The following is a 21,179-nucleotide window of genomic DNA, read 5'->3' on the forward strand; positions in this document are numbered from 1 at the left end:
TGCCCTTAAACATTTCTATTTGAAGAGAGAATGAACCAACAGTCCCTAACAACTCTCTCTTTGCCATTTACAGCTTTGGAAACGTTTGTAATATTTCCCCTCTATATCAAATAGGCCACCACAAGGCGTATTTTCTGCGCCCTTGAAGGAACTCCAATATGTTTATAAGACAGGATTTTCCCTCTGCAAAGGGGATTCCCCCCAGAAAGTTTGTTTTTATTCAGATGTCTGCTAATTCTAGTCGTTTTTTATAGTTTTTATGATTTGTGAAGCCTAGATGTCAGTTCTACCAACTTGCACATTCTGGGATGTCTCATGAAGCCCTCTTGTCCCAAGTTAGCAAGGTGGTTTTAAGCATGAAGCTTCCTGTCCCTGTTCATAATTCATCAATCTCATCCTTGAATTCCCTTTGAATGCTAAGGTGAAACCATCTGGTCCTGCTTGCTTGTTACTGCTTGTTTTGCCCATTTGTTCCACAACCCCCTCCAATTTCCATTTAAGAAAATCTTGCTGGTGAGCACCTCAGAAAAAAAGGGAATCGATCTGTAATAATACCGTTTCTTCCACAATAAATATGGATGTACCAAATTCATCTGGCTTCCCCTTATACCTTGGATCCTCAGTTGGTCCTAGAAACATACTGACATACTTCCTGATGTATTTCAAGAAAGAATAACTCTTACTTTCAATTCCCTTTGCTAGTTGCTCCTCATATGTATTTTTTTTCCTTTTTTTTTGGTGGTTTGGCTTATTACATTTTCACATTTATTTTATTTTTCTGCCAAAATCTAAGGATCTTCTCTTTCCTTTGAAAAACAACTTCAGCTTTTCAAATTATGGCTTCGTCATTTTTATTACTTTGCTTTCTCTTCTGTTTCTCCTTCTCAAAAGTGTTTCTTCTAGGTGATTTAGAACCCTGTGGTTCTAAATTATTTTTTTAATTTTTTCTAACATAGTCCTCAGGCTACCTGGAAAGATTTAATTCTGTTAACTGCCCCTTTTAGCTTCTTTTTAACAAGATACTTAGTTTTTATGTAGCTCCCCTTTTTGATGTTGATTACCATATAATTGTCTAGACTTCATTTTTTGCCTTTAGGTGCAAACTGCAAGTAAATCCATTTTAAAGAATGAGCTGGACATAGATGGTTGCTGAGAGCTCCCTCAGTCACTCCCCAGGACAAACCAAATCCATTTGGAGCATTCTAGAAATTTTATGTATGAGGTAAGAAGATAGTCTAGGGATATTTGAGAGCAACAGAAAGTAAAAAAAAACAATCAAACAAACAAAATCAAAATTAAATAGCAATAACAAGTAGAAATACTGACATGTCTCCCACAGAATCACGGAATCAATCAGGTTGGAAGAGACGTCTGCGATCATCGAGTCCAACCATTGCCCTGACACCACCATGTCAACTAGACCATGGCACTAAGTGCCATGTCCAGGCTTTTTTTAAACACATCCAGAGACGGTGACTCTACCACCTCCCTGGGCAGCCCATTCCAATGTCTAATGACCCTTTCTGGGGAAAAAGAAAGAGAGCATTTTGCCCTCCCCTGGTGAAGCTTAAGGCTGTGTCCTCTTGTCCTATCACTAGTTGCCTGGGAGAAGAGGCCGACTCCCACTTCACTACAACCTCCCTTCAGGTAGTTGTAGACTGCAATAAGGTCACCTCGGAGCCTCCTCTTCTACAGGCTAAACAACCTCAGCTCCCTCAGCCATTCCTCGTAGGTCAGACCTTCCAGACCCTTCAGCAGCTTGGTCGCCCTCCTCTGGACTCGCTCCAACACCTCAACATCTTTCTTGAAGTGCGGGGCTTCAAGAAATGAAGTGCGGGGCTTCATTTCCCACTTACCTCCCTCCTACCACCCCTCGAGAAGCCACACTCCCCCGTACCCTGTCAGCTTGCCCAGCTCTGGGGTGAGCCCTGCTGCGCACTTACCAGCTGCGGCTGGATCTCCTGCTCCTACCGTGGGGATATCACAGTTCACCCACAAGCACTCCTTAATCCTTGCTAACATGTTTATAATTTCATCTTAAAAGTGACCAATACAGTGTTTCTGAGCAGTAATAAAACAAAACAACAAAACACGTATGTATCTACAGAAACCCGCCACGTGTTTTAAGAAGTGGATCCATACCGTAAATCCATACGGAAATCTTGTGCACACGTGTGCCTGGGCAGCCACCCTCATCAAGGATTTAGCCGCCCGTCCCCAAGCTCCCTGAGATGCTGTATGGGGCACAGGTGCCCAGGGCTGGCAGGGGCTGCAGGGGCCTGTGTGAGGAGCGTCCGGGGTTGCCCCATGCCGGACACAGTCGGTTCCAGCTGGCTCCAACCCACCCACCGCAGGGCACGGCTGGGCCCCGCAGCCACCATGGCGGCGCCTGGGGGAGAGTCTGTGTGAGAAAGGGCAAAACAGTGCCTGGTGGTGAGGGGAAAAGTGTGAGAAACAGCCCTGGGAGCATCGAGGTGATGGGAAGAGTGTGAGGAGATGGAGTGGGAGGGAGTTGTTATGGACTGACCACAGTCCCCATTCCCCATCCGCTGGAGGGGTAAGACAGAGGAGCTGGGAATGAAGGAGCAAAGGTGAGCCTGGCAGAAAGGTGTGGGGTGGGGAAAGGTGTTTTCATTTTTTTGACTTTGTTTCTCACCATCCAACTCTATTTTAACTGGCAATAAATTAAATTAATGTTCCCTGAGCTGAGTCTGTTTTGCCCGTGACACTAACTGGTAGGTGATCTCCCTGTCCTTACCTTGATCCACTTTCCGTTGAGGAGGGTGAGCACGAGAGTCGCCAGGTGGGTGTCTGGCAGCCAGCCATGGTCAACCCACCACAGATGGGCATGTGGCAACTCCCATTAAGCACGGAAGGAGATGCACAGGAGAAAGTTACAGGGTCCTTTACGAAGTAGTAGCCATTTTTTCTGTTTTCCAATATATGAATCTTGTTTGTACTATTTTGATAATGAATAACCTGTGCTGTTCTTCCTGTGTACAAGACTGTTCCCTCAAGCCTCTGCTGCGTGATGCACAAAACCAGGTATGCATACAGCTCAGCACACACACCTGTGATGAAATTTTCTATTCAGAGCCCCACCAGCCGAAACCCAGTAGACTCACCACTGTCTCCCAGCTAGCTCATTCCCTGATTGGGTTATCCACCATTAAGAGCCCTGGCGTGGCTGCTCAGCCATTCAGCTGCTTATAGCAGGTTCTTAAATGAGGGACTAACCTAGCAACCAGCTATAGCAGCTTCTTGGCAGTTCTCTTCTCCTTGCGCTTCTGCATCCTTCCAACCTGCTGCTTTTGCTCTCCTGTGCAAGACTACAAATCATAGACTCAGTCTTTCCTCAGGTCTTATAAGTTTTGGAAGCAGTTTACAGTGGTACTTTAAATACTAAGCCTTGAACCTGGAAACTTCATTTTAATTAGCCAAACTTAGGTCTGAGAAGTCTCTGAGATTTTCTTCGCAATAGAAAGACAGACTATCTAAAATGAACAATGAATAATTTGTAATTCACACTAATAATAAATGGTGATTTATTACCATTCTGTGATTCTGTGGTGTTAATTTATTAGTTCTCTTACCTGTTTCCTGCCATGCCTGTCAGAACCACAATCCCACTTACCTTGTCATCTCCATTTGTTCTGGGGCTATGCTCACACACCAAACAGTAGTGTTAAGCTTACATTTTCACACCTGAAAAGGTTGTTTGGATATTTTTTCAACCTTTGTTTTCCAGCCCTTAGCAGGTGGCTTAATTGGTTGGGCTTCTGCCACAAAGTTCTTTGTGTGGAGAGATATGCAGGCACTTCCATCCATACAAATACCATATATTTTGTAAATATACCACCCATTTGGCATATTTGTCAAAATATATGTCAGAATAGTATGCTCTCAGAGCAACTGAGAACAACTGTATCAAGTGATTTTTCCCAGCAATAATTCCAAAAGTATGCCAACAGACCCGACTGTATTGTTATCCTCCCATACACACTCCATTCATACCCCCTTTTAAAATTTGCACACTGACTGAGAATTTATCATTCTGGAGAAGGATAATCAGGCAGAAGGTTACATTTGAGTTTGTTGATTAAACCCTTTCTTCCAGTGTTCATTTTCTGCACCTCATTTGCACATTAATCGTACTTGAGCCTCAACTTTGCAATGACTGGTGAACAGGCCAATACCTACACCTCCATAGCGATTCAGTGATTTCAAAAAAAGGTTACACACTGAGCTTGAGTTCTGCACACCAAGAGCTTGAGATCATAATAAATGTACAGAATTGATGGATAATAGACCGAGTCACAGAAACCTGCTTCTCCCTGTTTTGGGTGATTTAAGAACAGGAAAAAAAAATTCAGTAATTGTAATTTAAGAAAAAATATACCTAACATAGTCCCAGAAAGCTAGGGAAGGGTGAAAAATAAAAGTCATTTTTGTATTGAAAATAATGAACAGAAAAAGGTAAAGTAACAGTGGAGAAAGGAACATTACAAGCTATTCTCAGTAGGGGAAAAAGCAGTAATTCCAAAATCAGTGTCCAACTTCATAAAGAGAGATTATGTCTTCAGAACGGGAGATGACAGTTTTTGAATGAAAGGACACCAAATACAAAGAAGAAATTAAAAAAAAATAAGAAATCCTAATTTGATTTTAAGGTGCCCTCCTTATGCTGTTCTTTAAATGCACACTTCTTTTCCTTTAGAAGGATGGTGTTTTACCCTGCTGGCTTACAGCATGTACATGTTCTCAGGGTAGTATGATGCTATAAATGTGGGGCAAAAATGCAGATATGCAATGAGCTGGTGTTCTCCATGACACGGGGTGTTCCAGATCGCATCTGCTATACAGGGAACAAATTTTGTTTCTGTAATTGTAACAGAGCAAATACTATGAGCATCATTTACACTGAAGGAGTTATACTAATGTGTCTTCTTGTGTTCTACTGGTAATGGTTGATTCAAGACTGTTCTCATTTTACCTGTAAGTGGAGCTAATCCCTTATCTCAGCTAATTCCCTTTTAGAAACTGAAGTATCTAAAACACTGAGCATCATACCCTCTCCCAAAACTTTTTTTTCTCATGTTTTAATCTATAGTCCAGTACTCAATTAGAATTACCCGCGCCGTATTTCAATTTTATCTATTATTCTATTCCATAGGCCTTTTTTATTTCAGAATGTGTTCCCACCTGAAAGCAAGGAAAAGAATTATTTTGAAAGGCATAGACATGCAAAATGGATTTAATAAGCACTAAAAATGCTGCATTTAGTTGTTTTTCACACTGTACTTTCTGCACCATTTTATGTGTAAACACTGCAGAAAAGGGACACTTAAAAAAGAGGAAAAGCAATTATTGAATTGAGCTCATTAGGCAATGTGATCATTTTACAGAACACTAAAGGGGAAGTTCTTAAGCACTGTAGGAGGCTTTATTGTAAAGTGTAATTTTCAGACAGGCACTATTGCCCCCACCTGTTTCTTTTTGTCTCACACTTTTTATAGCACCAATTTCCCTACTCCCTGCAAAATACTGGGGGAAAAAAAAAAGAGCATAGAAGGTCCCAGCTGCAAAAGAAGATACAACCTCCCAGACATCCAGGATGTTTAACACAAACTGAAATTTAATCTATTAAACATACATGCTGTATCTCAGCAAAAATGTTACCTGCTTTTTAATATGTTATCTACTACATCACGGCATAATTCCACAGTGGAGGTGTAATGTCAATGAAATATTGGTGTGGAAGGCTACAAGTGGAAAATTTACATAATCCTTTAAAATAATTGGCTTTCTCTTGCAAACACAAACTACCTATCCAGAAAGTTTACCTAGGCAGATTTTTTCTACAATTCATATGACATACTTTATAAGATTTTAGAACATTTTACTGCAAATGAGCACTCATTCAACATTGCATATAACAGATGCCTACTAAATGAAGGCAGGAGATACCATTAGGATGAACTCCTTCAAAATGACAATAATTTAAAAATTGGTCAACTATCCAAAGAAATTAATCACAGCAACAATGGCAAAGTACTGCCAAATGTTGCCAAGTTTGGTTTCAATAGAGAATTGGGCTGGCATCAGTGACTATTAACTAGAATTGTTTTAAAAATAAACTGGGCATAGAATTTGGATACTGAAAAGGTTCACCATTATTAACAGTTATGTATATTCCAATCTACAAAACTGCTGTCACATGCTATCTGATCAGTCTGTGTTGCACACGATATATTTTCTCTTTACCTTCCTGACGGAAAGAGCTTGAAATGTAGTGTTAAGTACTGATAAAGCTTTCTTTATATATACACTGCTGCCTACATGGGTGGAGAATCTAGATGCTTAACTTACAAGCCTAGCTGATGATAAGAAATTTCTGTGTGGCTGACAATTAACCATGAGATACAGAGTGATTAACATTAGCCAACATGGGTTATATTCCATCAGATCAAGTTAACAGTAGGTTGTTTTTGAGTTAACAATCACCTACTCAAACATAATCACTTCCTCTTGGAGAAACGGAAGTTCACACTTCTCCAAACAGAAAAGAATATACAGAGAGAGCCTAAACAGGATAAAGATACAAAGATGAAAAAGCACTGTTTAAAAATATAAAAAGAAGAAACTTTTCAAGAAACTAGAACAAGGCGAAAGAGACAGACAGGACAGAGATATCTACTGTATTTGTAGGAGACAGGCTCTGATTACTGAACAAGCCAAATTCAAAGACAACTTGGAATGGACAGAGCGAGGCAAAAGACAAAAATAGGAGAGCCTGAGCTACTCCGAGAGCTGTGCCCCAGTGACAATGAACACAGGGCTGAGAACTGTGAGAATGGGTTCTTACCTTTGCCCAAGTCTACACCCACAGATACAATACTTTATCCTATATACATGAGCATTTATTTGAGAATATATTTACAGAATCTTGCCCAAAGCTGTGTGTGACATGTGTCCCTGGAAACTTAAGTGTAAACTCAGAGTGCTCAGAAAGTATAAATCTGATAAAAAAAAAGATACTTCACTGTGCTCGTTTTGGCTGGGATAGAATTAATTTTCTTCATAGCTGCTATGGGGCTATGTTTTGGATTTGTGCTGGAAACAGTGTTGATAATGCAGAGACATTTTCATTACTGCTGAGCAGTGCTTACACAGAGTCAAGGCCTTTTCTGTTCCTCACACCACCCCACCAGCGAGTGGGCTGAGGGTGCACAAGAAGCTGGGAGAGGACACAGCTGGGACAGCTGACCCCAACTGACCAAAGGGATATTCCCTACCAGATGATGTCATGCTCAGCATATAATGCTGGGGGAAGAAGAAGGAAGGGGGGGACATTCAGAGTGATGGCGTTTGTCTTCCCAAGCAGCCATTACACGTGATGGAGCCCGGCTTTCCTGGAGATGACTGAACACCTGCCTGCTGATGGGAAGTAGTGAATGAATTCCTTGTTCTGTTTTGCTTGCATGTGCGGCTTTTGCTTTACCTATTAAACTGTCTTTATCTCAACCCATGAGTTTTCTCAGTTTTACCCTTCTGGTTCTCTCCCCCATCCTACTGGGTGGGGAGTGAGCAAGTGGCTGTGTGGTGCCTAGTTGCCATCTAGGGTTAAACCACGACTTTCAGTTACTGAGAGGTGTTAGAGGTCATGCTAGTTCGGGGATCAAGGTGAAGCACACCAGGGAGACTCCCACTTTGTTAAAGGCATAGCAGCTATGACAAAATTCAAAACCATCTGCCTTTCTGCTACCTCAAAGATGTCCAGATCTAAACATAAAACAGTGGAACTCCAGAACTTTCCTTCCTTCTTTTCACCTACTTGATTTCAGTCGTAGCTGGTCCTTTCCAGAGAAACCTGGAAATAGACTTTTAGAATTCAGGATTTCTTATGAACAAATATGTACGAAGCTTAAGAAAGAAACAGTTTGATACCACATTCGTATTTTGCTAGTATAATATTTCATCCTGGATATGGACAAATTCATCCAGTTTTCCAAATTGTTAGTATTTATTGATACTGCTTGAGCATCCAGCTTGGGCTATGGATTCATTCTGCAAGGTGATTTATAAACACAGAAACATGCATGCTTTTCCAGATTCATTATGATAATTCATCCAGGCAGCGTTGATACTAGCATTCATTTCTAGGCTGCTAGGTATTCATGGCACAATCCAGACAGCATTCTGCAGTGAATAAAATTTATGCAGGAAATGAGATAATTTCTTACAGAACCTCCACCCCACCTGCTAGAGAAGCTGGGAAGCGTTATCATGTCAAAGTGGGAAAGAAAGAAGTGTACATGGACAAAAAGCTGGCCTTTAGACTAATGGTTCAGAATCTAAACCTGATATTATGATGTAGTTTCAAAGCAATATTGGCAAACTACTTACACCAAAATGTTAACTGCTGACTGTCAAGTGGGTTTCCGCAATTTTCTCTGCTAGTTTCTGATTTCAGACTCTTGAGCATAGATTTGTAGATGTGCTAAGAACTCAGTGTTGCAATTCAAACCAATGACGAGCTATCTTCTGAGTGTGATGCTATGTCACGTCAAATACTCTTGGGAAAATGAGGACTGTGTTCAATGGTAGACATAAAATATACATGATCTATTTCTCAACTTTGATCTTAGGATTTTTTTCTGCTTCAGTTCCCAGCTGTAAATTTGAGGCAACTGAATACTCTAACTGTCCACGATGAAAATAAACATTTAAATATTTGCCAAGTTTTCAGATACTAGGGGGAAGAAACATATAAACATCTATGAAGAAATTATTTTAATTCTGTGTTCTGAGGGCATGCATCATGCCCTGAGTCATACAGATCATTCATCGCTACCATTCATAATTACTATTCCACTGAAGGAGTCAGGAATCCTCTTCAAAGGCTATATTCCACACATAATGCCACAGTTTTCAGGAAGCAAAGAATTATGATGTTTCTCATTGTACAATGAAAATCAGGAAATCCAAATGTTTCCCTTCTAGCATTTCTCAAAATACCTTCCTTAGGTTCAGAGGTCTTTCCACTTTGGATTACTTTGAACTAAGGTAACTATTCAGAGGAAGGAAGAGATTTTCTACTCTTTTCTTTATAATACATTTTATCCTTGAGCCTGTGACAAAACAATTCATGAAATAAATGTTCCTATAATTTTCTAACTGCCAAACGTGAAAACTCTGAAGAAATTACAGGATCTGTAGATGAAGAACACAGTATATGTTGTCTACCTTGACTTTAGCAAGTCTTTGGTCACCCTCTGTGATGTATCCAGGCTTTGTATCCAGGCTGGGATGTTACTGTTGTCCCTGATGTGTGTACTACTCAACGGGTGAAAAACTGGCTGAACCATTGATTGGGTTGCAGGGACACTCTACCTAGTGGTTGGTTACAAGCAGACTTCTTCAGGAGTCTATCCTGGGTCCCGTCCTGTTTAATTGTTTAATATCAGAGACCTGGCTGAGGCAGTGGAATGTGCTCTCATTAAGTTGGTTGCTCACACCAAACTTTGGCTGTACTTAGCATACTTGAGGGGAAGGCCACTATTCAAAGAGGTCCCCACAGGCTGGAGGAAGGGGCCAAGAGGTCACTCATGGGAGGGAGGGAAATTCAGCAAGGACAGATGCAAAATCCGACACCTAAGCCGAGAAGGACCCGGGGGTCTTGGCTGGCAGTAGGCTAAACATGAGCCAGCAGTCCAGGCTCCACCGCTTTAAGGTGACTGAATCCTAATTAACTCCCTTCACTAAGTTTCCTCTTTTCACCTAGAGCCCTGTCAGGTCCTAAAATGAAATAGCCACTCGCTGGGTTCACTGACAGAATGGTGTTGTATATTCCTCTGTTATCATTAGTATTTGTTTCCATCAGCCTTTGCAAAATGTTTGTCTCACTTAAGGGAATCTTCTTTAAAGAGATACTAGAAAAGACAGAACTTTCTGTGCTGATACCATACACATATCTTTGTGCATGGTATCAGATTCCATACAGAAACATATAGTTTACAATAGCTTTATAGTCCAAGCTTGATTATTTGGTGTGCCCTCATTAAGTGATCAATTTTTCTGATATTAAAATGTTTATTTGACTATACTTTATATTACTGGGTACATATAATGCTAGTGTTTATTACTAATTAATTGTGCTTTTCTCTATAACTTTTTCATGCCTTTATGAATAATGTTATTCCAATGAAGGATACATATATGAATGTTCTCCTGAAATAAAAATCTCCCCTATTATTTCAAACAAGGCCAAATATTCACTTTACATTAGTCAACCAACTATACTATGATTCCCTTGAGCTGCATGGAATGGAAAGACATTTCTCTAAAGCACACAGGAGACAGCCAACTCTCTCTTTGTTTCCTGTGCCCTAATTATTCCATTATATTTTGACATCCTTTCTGCTGGAATGACACTGACTTAAAAAAACCCCATATTTCATGCATGCTTTGGTGAGAGTGCTGACTAGGAATATTAAATACTGATCTTTTTTTTCATTATGGGGGAGTTTTTGAGTTCACTTTTGGGTCAGTTTTGAGTCACTAGACTACATTGTTAATACATAACAGTGTGTAGAAGCTAGAACTTGCAATAAGAAAACATCGGCTTTTAAAATCTTTTGTAAGCACAGATGCCTGTAAATGATCATTTTGTTCTTTGGTTTTTATTTTTTTACAGCTGTCTTGTTTATTTCAAAATATTCAAAATATTGTCAGGTAATATGACTTCAGAAAAGTCTAAACTATGCATATGAGTTCATAAAAAGGATGTCTATGATTTCTGAAGCTTAATTACATTTTCCTCTTTGTAAAATAAACAAAGCATTGGTAAAACTATATTATGCTAAAAAGGAAATAAATTAAAAAGAGCCACTGACACTTTACAGACATATTAGGCAAGTTCATTTACTAAAATGTCATAGCCTGACAACTGCCCAGGGATCCAGCCAAAAATATTGAAAAAGACAAAATAACTCTAAGGACTGAAAAGGCAAGAGATTAGCTTCAATTTGGTTTGAAACTATACAATAGTATCTCCAAAAGAGGGATGCTATTGAACAGTGATGTCAGCTACAGGGTGTCTTGACCTAAGTTATGCAGAGAAATAGCTAAATACTTTTTTACCTACGATTTAAAAAACCCCCTGGATGTCAATATTATTAAAATTGCCAATAGGGTGAACAAACCAGCAACTGAGTCTTGCAAAAGAAAAGACTAAGCTGACACAAACACACCTACTAGAAGTTTTCCAAAAGAAAACTCTTTGATTTGGTCTACCAACTGGGCATCGATCAACCGGAAAACAATCCTCACAAATGCTATCTCAAGTTCCCTCAAAATATTACAGATAATAGGGTATGTTTCTATAGCGGGTTATGTTTATAAGGTCTATTTAAAAACAATCTCTGTGGCAAACTGATGAATATATTTCCTCTTTTTTTCCTTTCCACCAACAGAAAATTTTAATTGAAAATGTCGTATCTTTATGCATACAATATTCCAAACACCAGCCTTCCACTATTGTTTATAAGTGGTGCCCTAAGTGCTACACAAACTGGATCAGAACATCATCAAATCCAGAGGTCTATATCCATAAGTGTAACTTGATTTTTTTTAGAGAATACTCAAGATTTGACTCATGATCCTAGAGGCAATAAATTTAGCCAGAATTATATAAGGAAGCAAGAGGCAATGTATGAGGAAGCCTTTCGTTAGGCAATGTATGAGGAAGCCTCCTCCCCTCATCATCTTACCACTCCCATTCTGACTCAACACTGTGCTCAGTATGTCATCCCACCACGTGGGATTGGTGTCATGACACATGTCCCATCAGAGCCCTTAGGGGCAAACCCAAGGACTGATGGCTCTTGCAGTAACCTCCCCACCACCTCTCAGGCAGCCTACGGCTGCTTGAAGCTGCACCAGCCACCACACGTCCTCTAGAGGAAACTGTGGAAGAGTCTATAAAGAGTGTGACACTTCATTAATCCCCTACATGGCCTGCCTCTGCAAAACCATCACAGAACAGGCAAGAAACCTGGCCTGCTCTTTTTATTGGTATTATCACACTTCTATGGCAGCAATATGGTGCTTACCCAGAAGAACAGCTCCTGCCTCCAAAGTAATTCCCCTAATAGCAATAAGCACAGGGTGATGACCAGAGTCAGAGCTATCATCCTCACAGAGATGAGCAGAGAGATAAAACAGCACAGTTACAGGATTTGTGCATCCCATCTTACACCTTGTCACGTTGCCTCACTGGGTCATTCAAATGGCTCACCCACATTTCCGTCTTCCTCTCCACTCCCTTCCCCGCCCCCCCCCCCCCAACTTCTCTTCTCCCCCTTAGCCCACTTTTAGGACTCCTGTTCCAACATTGTTATCTCTGCACCAAGACCACAACTGTGAGGTGACATGAACCCATTCATAGCAACTAGCAACCTCAGAGCCTGGGATAATTCCAGCCCACCTCACACATTCCGACAATTAATGCTACACAAATCCAAGTGTCTGAGGCCATTTTTTCGCTTGTTCAAAGTCATGGCCATCAACTGGTCAAGCCAAATCTTATACCCTAAACTAAGAAACCTTAGCAGGGCCTTAGTTCTCCATTTGTAACACCTACTAAACAGTTGTTCCTCATCTCTGCTACATCTCTGGAGGATGCTGTTTCAGCAGAAGATGCAGAGGGCAGTTGATTTCCCAGAAGTGCTGGTCTGAGCAAGGCTTCCCTCCCATTCCCTGCTGCAAGACAGTAAGATAGGTAGGGCTTTTCCTCAGGACTGTGTTGTAGATTTGAAACACAGTATCTGGGTATCCATGCTGCATAGGGTTTGAGGGACAGAATTCTTGCAAGGAGGGGTTTGGTGATGAGATGTAAGATGGGGTAAGTACATTCTAGCTTTAGCCTCATTCTGCTTTTCCTTTTTGGGAAAGAATTACTCTGCAGCAGCTATTAGTATCATGAATGTCACCACAGCCACAGCCTGGCTTCATTCTTTCTCCATTTTCATTTCAAATGTCACTTTTAAGCTTGTGAAAATAGCTCTGGGATACAAGAGAAATGTGTCTATAAGTAAGTGTTCATTTACTGGTATGATTCACTGCTGCCTACAGGAAATAGGAGAGACTGTTGTAACTGTGACATAAAGTTGACAGTGTATAGAAATTAACCCATGGTGTGTAAATGGCTATGAAGGACCATGGTTGGCTCTGAGCTCTCTGTGAAGCCCGCAGTTCATCACTTATCTTGTGACACTGACATATTTGGGCTCTGTGAACCTCTCCAATTTCTCTCTCTTTACAAGCCAGAAGGCAATCATAACGTAGGTTGGGAGCATGACATTACTGTTCCTCATGCTAAGCAACTGCAAACTGCTCCCAGAAGGATGCCTATTTATTACCGGCTCTGTGCCACGAAAGACTGACCTAATGAAGTAATATGGAGCAGCTGATGTTGGCAGTTCTTGTGGCATGGACAATTAGAGGTTCATTTATTGGCAAAATATTTGTGCTCCAAAGGTTACCACATACAGGTGCCCTGCCTTCATAATTCCGTGGTATGGAGTTTTTATTTGGCTGCCCTTCCAAAACCACATGTAAGGTTTGCATTTGAATCCATTAAGGATGCAACTGAGTTTTATTTTTAGAAATAAATAAATCAGTAAACACCTCAATTGAAGCTCCCTTTTAATTATTATGTTTTAACTAGTGTCGCCTAATGGTAACATATGGAGTAGATCTACAGTATTATGTGTACCAAATAGAAAATACTGTGTATGTCAGGCTAAAACATACCACTTTTACAGTTTTTTATTGCCTTCAGAAATGACTAACAAATACAGGGGTCTAGAGGAAATTGTAATATCTGAAAGGATTAATTGCCTCTTTTTTTAACAGAGTCTAGTATGTCTGGCATGTGAAAAAAAATGTTAGCCCATTTTCAATGAAGATTATGAAAATGTGGTTATAAGCTGTAGACAAAGAGTGAGATGCATCAGACCAAAATTAAACATAGATACAAAATTTGATATAAATGTCTATGTTTAGACATCTATATTTGGTATCCCAAAATACAGAGGTAGATATCTACCTCTGTAGGGAGGTTCAGGTTGGACATTAGGAAGAATTTCTTCTCAGAAAGGGTTATTAGACATTGGAACAGGCTGCCCAGGGAGGTGGTGGAGTCACCATCTCTGGATGTGTTTAAGAAAAGACTGGACATGGCACTTAGTGCCATGGTCTAGTCGACAGGGTGGTGTCAGGGCAACGGTTGGACTTGATGATCCCAGAGGTCTCTTCCAGCCTGGTTGATTCTGTGATTCTGTGATATCTGACTGAACTGTCTAAACTCCACTAGATAGTGAAGAGAACGTAGCAGAGGTATGATCTAGTCTGGCTCTTTCTTCTGTCATAGTCTAATGTAGAGCAGACCTGTCATGTCATAATAGTGCCTAAATCTCTCCACTGAATGCAAAGGGAAGCCCAAGTGAACAGCTCAGATGTAAATATCTATTGTGCAGATGTTTAAAGACAGCTGGAATGATTCCCATACACTCAGAAACTGAAAAGCATCATGCCTCCTTGTTGTAATACTGTGAGGCAGGTGAAATCATTGGAGGACTAGAACCCCTAGCTGGTATTACACACCGGTTCCTCCTTCCTCCCCACATACTGATTACATCTGTCTGTCAAATCATCCTTCTGTCTGTCTCACAAAACTAAAAAGAACAAAAAGAAGAAATCAACCCATAACCTCCAAATTTTCTTATTATTTAAAGACTCCAAATCTGAAGGGCCGAACTGTCCCTCCCCCAACCAAACAACAGGTAATTAAAAATATAAAAATACATAATGACTGCTTTACTTCTAATCTTTATCCCTACAGTGAATGTTAGATGAATAGTGAAAATCAAGCACCTGGGGCTAGGATGCCCGAAGTCTATATGCCAAAGACAGTACTTGGCATGTAGCTGTCATCTGTTAAGTCATGAGGAAAACACTGGGATAGGGAAAATCCTAAGTATCACTTAGCCAACAGCACACTTGGGGCAATCAGGGCTGATCTCTTTCCTAAAATTAAGCACTTGCACATCTTCTGCTGAATTTAAAAATAATGGGGAAACAGACTGTGTACCTCGTGATACCTCGGGCAATGGATAATTCCTTCTCCTTAAAGTATATTATAAAAGCACGAGACGGCTTGCAACTGATTTTTGTGAGTCACCTACAGTAGTTATCTATCTCAGAAACACGTATCACTTCAGAAGTACATAGGTACACAGAAGACCAATTGCATTGAGCGCCACGTAAGACTAATTGGAGAGACCCTCAGCGTTCTGGTCTCAAGCAGGGTAGAAGCATGATCTAGATGCTGAGTTGCTCAGCCCAGACAAGATTTGGATGGAGGAGTTGCTTTAAAATGATACAGGCGTATAATATAAAAAAAGAAAAGTACGTACGGAGTTTAAATGATGCCAGACTAAACTCAGAAGAGCTTTTCAAAATAGAAATTTTGGACTTAAATGCTTGGCTTGACCTAAATCTGATTTCAGATTCCTACATTAAGCAATTCCATAAAGTCACTGAAGTTACACCAGGGAGAAATTCAGCCCAAAGTGACATGACTTTTGGCATGTAATTTGCACCTTTTCTAGAACTAAAGCATTATTGCACTATCAATCATTTTCGTGACCATTCTAAAGTTGTGTATCACCACTCCATATAACACTACACATTAATCTTTTGAGCAGAAGGTCAATATCTAAGAAACCTGATTCATATTAACTTAATATTAAGCAACTGGATTATTTATGTATCTTTATGGGTAAATATATCACTACTTATCTGAGTAGATACTGTTTTAAAGAGTGAAGTCTATTTAAACAGTAGATTCTGTGCAAGAGTTAATCTGCAGATCTCTGTAGATCTGCCTTTAAAAAATATTGATGACAGAGATGTTAATTTCCAAGTAAAACAATTTATATTCTTAAAGCAGGCTACATCTTTTCAAATTCTGGTTGAAACAGGCAGCCAACTTGCACATATCATTAAACTTCAAATTCCCCTGTAACTGACAGCCAAAGCATCCAGAAAGTTCAATATATTTTCTCTGAGGCTAGTTGATGCAGGAAGATTTTCATGAGACGTTTTCTCTTCTATCATCAGTTCAATGATGTAAACAGTGACTGATTAAGCCTGCACTCCTTTCAGGTTGATATATCCGACTGAAAAAAAAAAACCCTCACAGCTGGAATTCTTTCTGAAAACTAAAATAGATGACAAAGTAAAAGACCAATCCTCTATAGACACTTAATGAAGACAGGCTTCAAGGGGTTTTCTATACCAGAGATTACTTTACACCCCAGGACAAGACAAAAAGAGCAAATTTCTGCAGCTGAAGATTGCAATCACAGCAGAATACGGAAAATAACAAAAACATATTACTTTTTAAATCACTTACACTGGTTTTCCTTTGGATTCACAAGTCAAAGTTATAGATTGTCCTTCTTCAGGCCATGAATTGGAAGAAATGATTTTAACTAAAGGTGTATCTAGGAAGAAAAAAAATAGACATCTTGTTGATATACACAAAAAAGATTTATTATCTAAGAGTACATTCTTCTTTATTTACAAAAGATTATACCATAGATTTAATTTACACTTGGAGATGCTTTTATATGGAGCCTTGTGCAATTTCCATTGTCTTGAGGAAGGCAATAAAAATGACCAATGGAACTAAACCAGTAACTTTTTATATCCCAAGGAAATGCAGATAGAAAGCACGTGTATACTCAGAGGAAATAACTTCTTTCTTTCTGTATTCAATGCAAATACTCCATACGACTGTTCCAAAGTCTGATATCTAACAACAAAATATATACTGAGGATGAATAACAAGTACTCTGTGCAATTGTTTCTTTGTCTATTTATAGGTTGTTGAGATGGAATGCTGCTATTAGAGGAATGAATACAATAATATACATTTGAATAAGAACACTTTTATTGTTGCAGAAGCTTGAAACTCATAAGAAGAAAGCTACAATGGGCATTCAGATAAAATGTCGTTACAGGCATTTTACAGGATATTATTTCTGAAAGGCAATAATGCTGCCCCTAAACCAGAACACTCTTTTTTTAAAAAACAAAATTTACAAAGAGAATGTTTTAAATATCTGCAAAAAGCATTATATAAAAGTCTGTAATCTGTCCTAAAAAATTAAAAATATTATTCCTATACATTGGAATTAACTTTATAGCTTTAATTGAAAAAAGATACACAATACAGCTACTGTGAATTCATGCAGAGTAAAACATTTGCAGTAGATATTTAACTTTTAAAAAATTTTGCCAGCTGGCTTGCAAGGATATATTCTCACAATCAAAATATTTCGCATGAGTTAGAGGGGTACCTCTTATAAGGAAAAAAAGATCATAAAGAAAGAAACATCTCTATAGAAAACAGTTTTTTCCTTAGGAAAATTAAAAGAGCTCATAGTCATAGTGAGAAAAATTTTTAGACTTTACAGGAAAATATAAATTCTTGTTTCTTCCACAGCTTCCTAACACAAAACACACATCCTCATCTATGGTACAAGAAATACTTTAACCTGCAAATCTAGGGTATCTAAGTTTTGTCTCATCCAATTTGCAATTCCTATTTTCATTAGCAGTGAGGTAGCAGTGACACCACAGATATCCTATTATCAAGCAAATGTGAGAGAGTATGACAATATGACCCTACAAAATCAAATGGAAAAAAATGATATGCTCTAACAATATAATTTCTTATTGAGATGCTAATAGTCCTGTTGAACACTAAATGGCATATAAACACGTAAAGATGTGGGAAGCATTTTTCTAAATTTGATTTTTATTTCTGGCATATCATAATGTATCAGCATGGCACAAGACAAGAAAGGGGGAAGGCTTAGTGTAGACTTGCCATAATTCCACTGAAAGCACTGTCAGCATCATTTAGCTTTCAGTGCAGGTGCACTAACCTTACACCAGTAGCAAATCTGTTCCACAAGCTCATATTTTTAAGGACTCTGCAAACAGGTGACTAATCCTTTGGAGGTCATGCTGGCATTTGCTTCATTTTTAGCACTGACCTCAAGTGCCTTAATAAATCAGGGCATCAAGTACTTCTGTGATTTCAGTGGTGCTATTGAAGACGAAGAAATTACTCTCTTGACTATACATTGAACCAGAGGAACAAATTAGTATCAGATAGGAAGATATGAAGAACTTTCCAAGGGAGGAAGACAAGTAAGGCAATGAGATCAAGAGGTTTCCAGAGGAATATGAAAAAGAGCTAAACTTTGATGGAAGTAATCATGATAGCCATAGGTGAAGAAAAATTAAAGGCCCATCTAGGTAGCATTACTGGCTTAAATATTTAAGAAATTATCAGTATTTTATGCATTACTGTAAACGAACCACACAAAATAGGAGAGAGGACTGCAGACAATTAAGCTTTCATTTTCATGGATCAATGCAGTGCTGTTTTCCCCAACTTGAAGTTCCCATTCCTACTTTATTTAATGCCCCAGACAGCTCTCTCTTCTCCATGCACTTCTAAACAGAGCTTACTAACACAGAGTAAGGAAGGTCTTATGTTTCACCCTAATGTACAATAAGTAGGGTAGGAAATATATTCCCTTGTGGTTTTCCCTACTAATCGACTTATACAGTAACTACTGCAGGGATTAATCAAATATATAGGTTTTAGGGAAGCTTATAATTGTCAATTTTTGTATTTTATTAACAAACCTTTTTCAAAAACTAGTTGGTATTCTATTTTGGCTGCTTCATTCTCAGTGTTATTGTTTCCACTTTATTTTCACGCTATGCTTGATTTCTCTCCAGAATTAAAGTGTACACTTACAAGGGGAAAACTTTTAAGACAAACTTGTTCTCCACTTTCACATGCACATCAATATTTAAAATGAGAAGAAATCTTTAGAATAATTGCATCAAAACTAACCTAAATATGCTACTTTAACAAAGATAATAAAACCTTCCTGACTGATATGTTTCCACAACACAAAATGCTGTACAAAATACTACCTTCTGCTAGGACTGTTTGTTTTAGAAGAATTTGGCGAGTATAAATGTACTCTACCAATACTGTGAGCTTTAAACTGTCACACTCAGAAGTACTAATCATAACAACTGGAACATCACTTAATCTCCAGCAAATAACACCACCACTAGAAATCAAAGTCTAAAGAAAGAAAAACATATCAAGAACAGTAACACAGTAAGAAAGGTTGGTTTATTTTCAGATATGCTCATCAGCTTGTTATAAGTAATGCAGATATGTCAAAAAAAATCTCTACTTTTGCAAACAAAAGGAGAAGGAACAAAGGTTTTATTGTGGGTCAGATCTTCTGTTACTCCTCCTCTGAAGTCAGTAGAAGTATATCAATTCACACCAGTTAAACTTAGCAGAACTTTAATAATTTGAATCTTTTTTAAGGATTTGGCCCAGTAATTTCATGGTAATAAAATATTGTAGATCAGTATTTCAAGTAGAATTCTTACGAACAAGGGACTGGTGACTAAAATTTCCTTACAATACCTGCAAATACACCCTTATCCTGAGCTCTAAGGACATTAAATATTCCAAAAAGAATAAGCATTGGGAAAATCCAATTTAAAAACAAAACACAGTGGTTTATGTGAGTGTAGGTAATACAGCAAGCCTTCACAGTAAAACACACTGGTTTCAATACCCAGTGACTTATTTATTTACATGCATCTCCAACAGAGTGAGAGCTGTTTGGCCCTCCAGTCTTTAGCTTGAGTAATGAGGTACTTATGAGCAGCAATTGATTGCTAGCACCAATCTGAGCTGAGATTCAAACATGTTTTTATACACATAGCAAGACACCTTCTACTCCCCATGTGCCAAGAATCTGCCTTTTTGCTGGAAATAACAGCTTAGCAGCAGTTATAGATAAGAACTATGGCATGGGGTCTTTTTTATATATCCTTTCCTGTTTCAGCAGACCAAGGGTAAAAGTTCCACTGAGTGATTCTATTTCATCCGTCTTTCTAGGATTTGGGTACATCTCATTGCACAAAACCAGGGAAGCCATTTCCAAGCTTTGGGAAGATTTATCTATTTTTGTTCAGGCAATATAACCTTTATCAGCAACATACAAAAACAGTGAATGAATGTGGAAAATTTATTTCAGTTTACACTAGTAATGAACGTTATCTGATATACGAAGAAATTAAACACTTCAGCACACGATTTTTGCTGTACTTTTAGCAATAACAATGGCAACATTAATACCTTGTGGAACTGCTTTACTGATTGATTTAATCTCTTTGAAGCTATTTCAAAATAAAGGTGGTTCTTATCAGTCACCAGACCTTTGCTGTTAATCAGATCTTCAATGCTAAAAGTTTTGGGTTTTTTTTTAAATGTACTTGCTGTTTTTACATTGCTTGAAGTAAGAAAGATTTCATTATGTATTTATATTATTTTATCGCCAAGCCCTCATAAAGTTACACACAGGATTAAATTTCTTCATGTAAATTTCTTCACATGAATTTCCTCATATAAAGTAATAACATGGAAGCTGCTGGAAGATTCCCATATGATAAGTTATGTTAAACTATATGTGTAAACCCTTGACAATCACAGTGTAAAAGCAGAAACCGAATTCAAAAAAGGAAACAAATTTGCTTAAGATCATAAAGCAGGTCACCAACAGAATCAGAAAATAAATCTCTACTAGCTTCTTCTTAGTGCCAAGATAGTAAAAAAGTAATTTGGCCTCTTTTTCCTATGTAACTTCAGAAGTCCTTGGTCCCTTCAGTCCTTAACGTGCTGGATTACCAGAGCTTCTGTGGATACCTTTTCATGGAACTCCCAGCTACTGGTTGAGTAACTAAATCAAAGTATGACCCCTATGCATCCTAGGGCATTAATCAGCAAAAGGTGTGTGGGAATAACCAGAATTCAGAAGAAAAATCATTTTGTGAGACAAAAGGATAACATTATGATGATGTTATGATAGCATCATGTTATCTTATCAGATAATCTCTCCCTAATGTAATCATCTTCAATTAATGTAATGACAATCCTAGAAAAAGAAAATAAGACCACCTCTTTTCTTGGGCAGATATTAGGAGTACATGCATTT

General features: G+C 38.7%; 1 protein-coding gene across 1 annotated transcript in view; it reads right to left on the reverse strand.

The window, feature by feature from the left end:
* The window catches only part of CADM2 (cell adhesion molecule 2), a 130,149-nt gene that overhangs the window by 82,256 nt on the left and 26,714 nt on the right, over window positions 1–21,179 (reverse strand). Inside the window, exon 4 of the mRNA XM_068425160.1 lies at window positions 16,481–16,571. Within this exon, the coding sequence (XP_068281261.1) occupies window positions 16,481–16,571 (91 nt within the window). The remainder of the gene's footprint in view (window positions 1–16,480; window positions 16,572–21,179) is intronic.

Source organism: Nyctibius grandis, chromosome 2 (genome assembly GCF_013368605.1).
Source record: "Nyctibius grandis isolate bNycGra1 chromosome 2, bNycGra1.pri, whole genome shotgun sequence".
Classification (NCBI taxonomy): domain Eukaryota; kingdom Metazoa; phylum Chordata; class Aves; order Nyctibiiformes; family Nyctibiidae; genus Nyctibius; species Nyctibius grandis.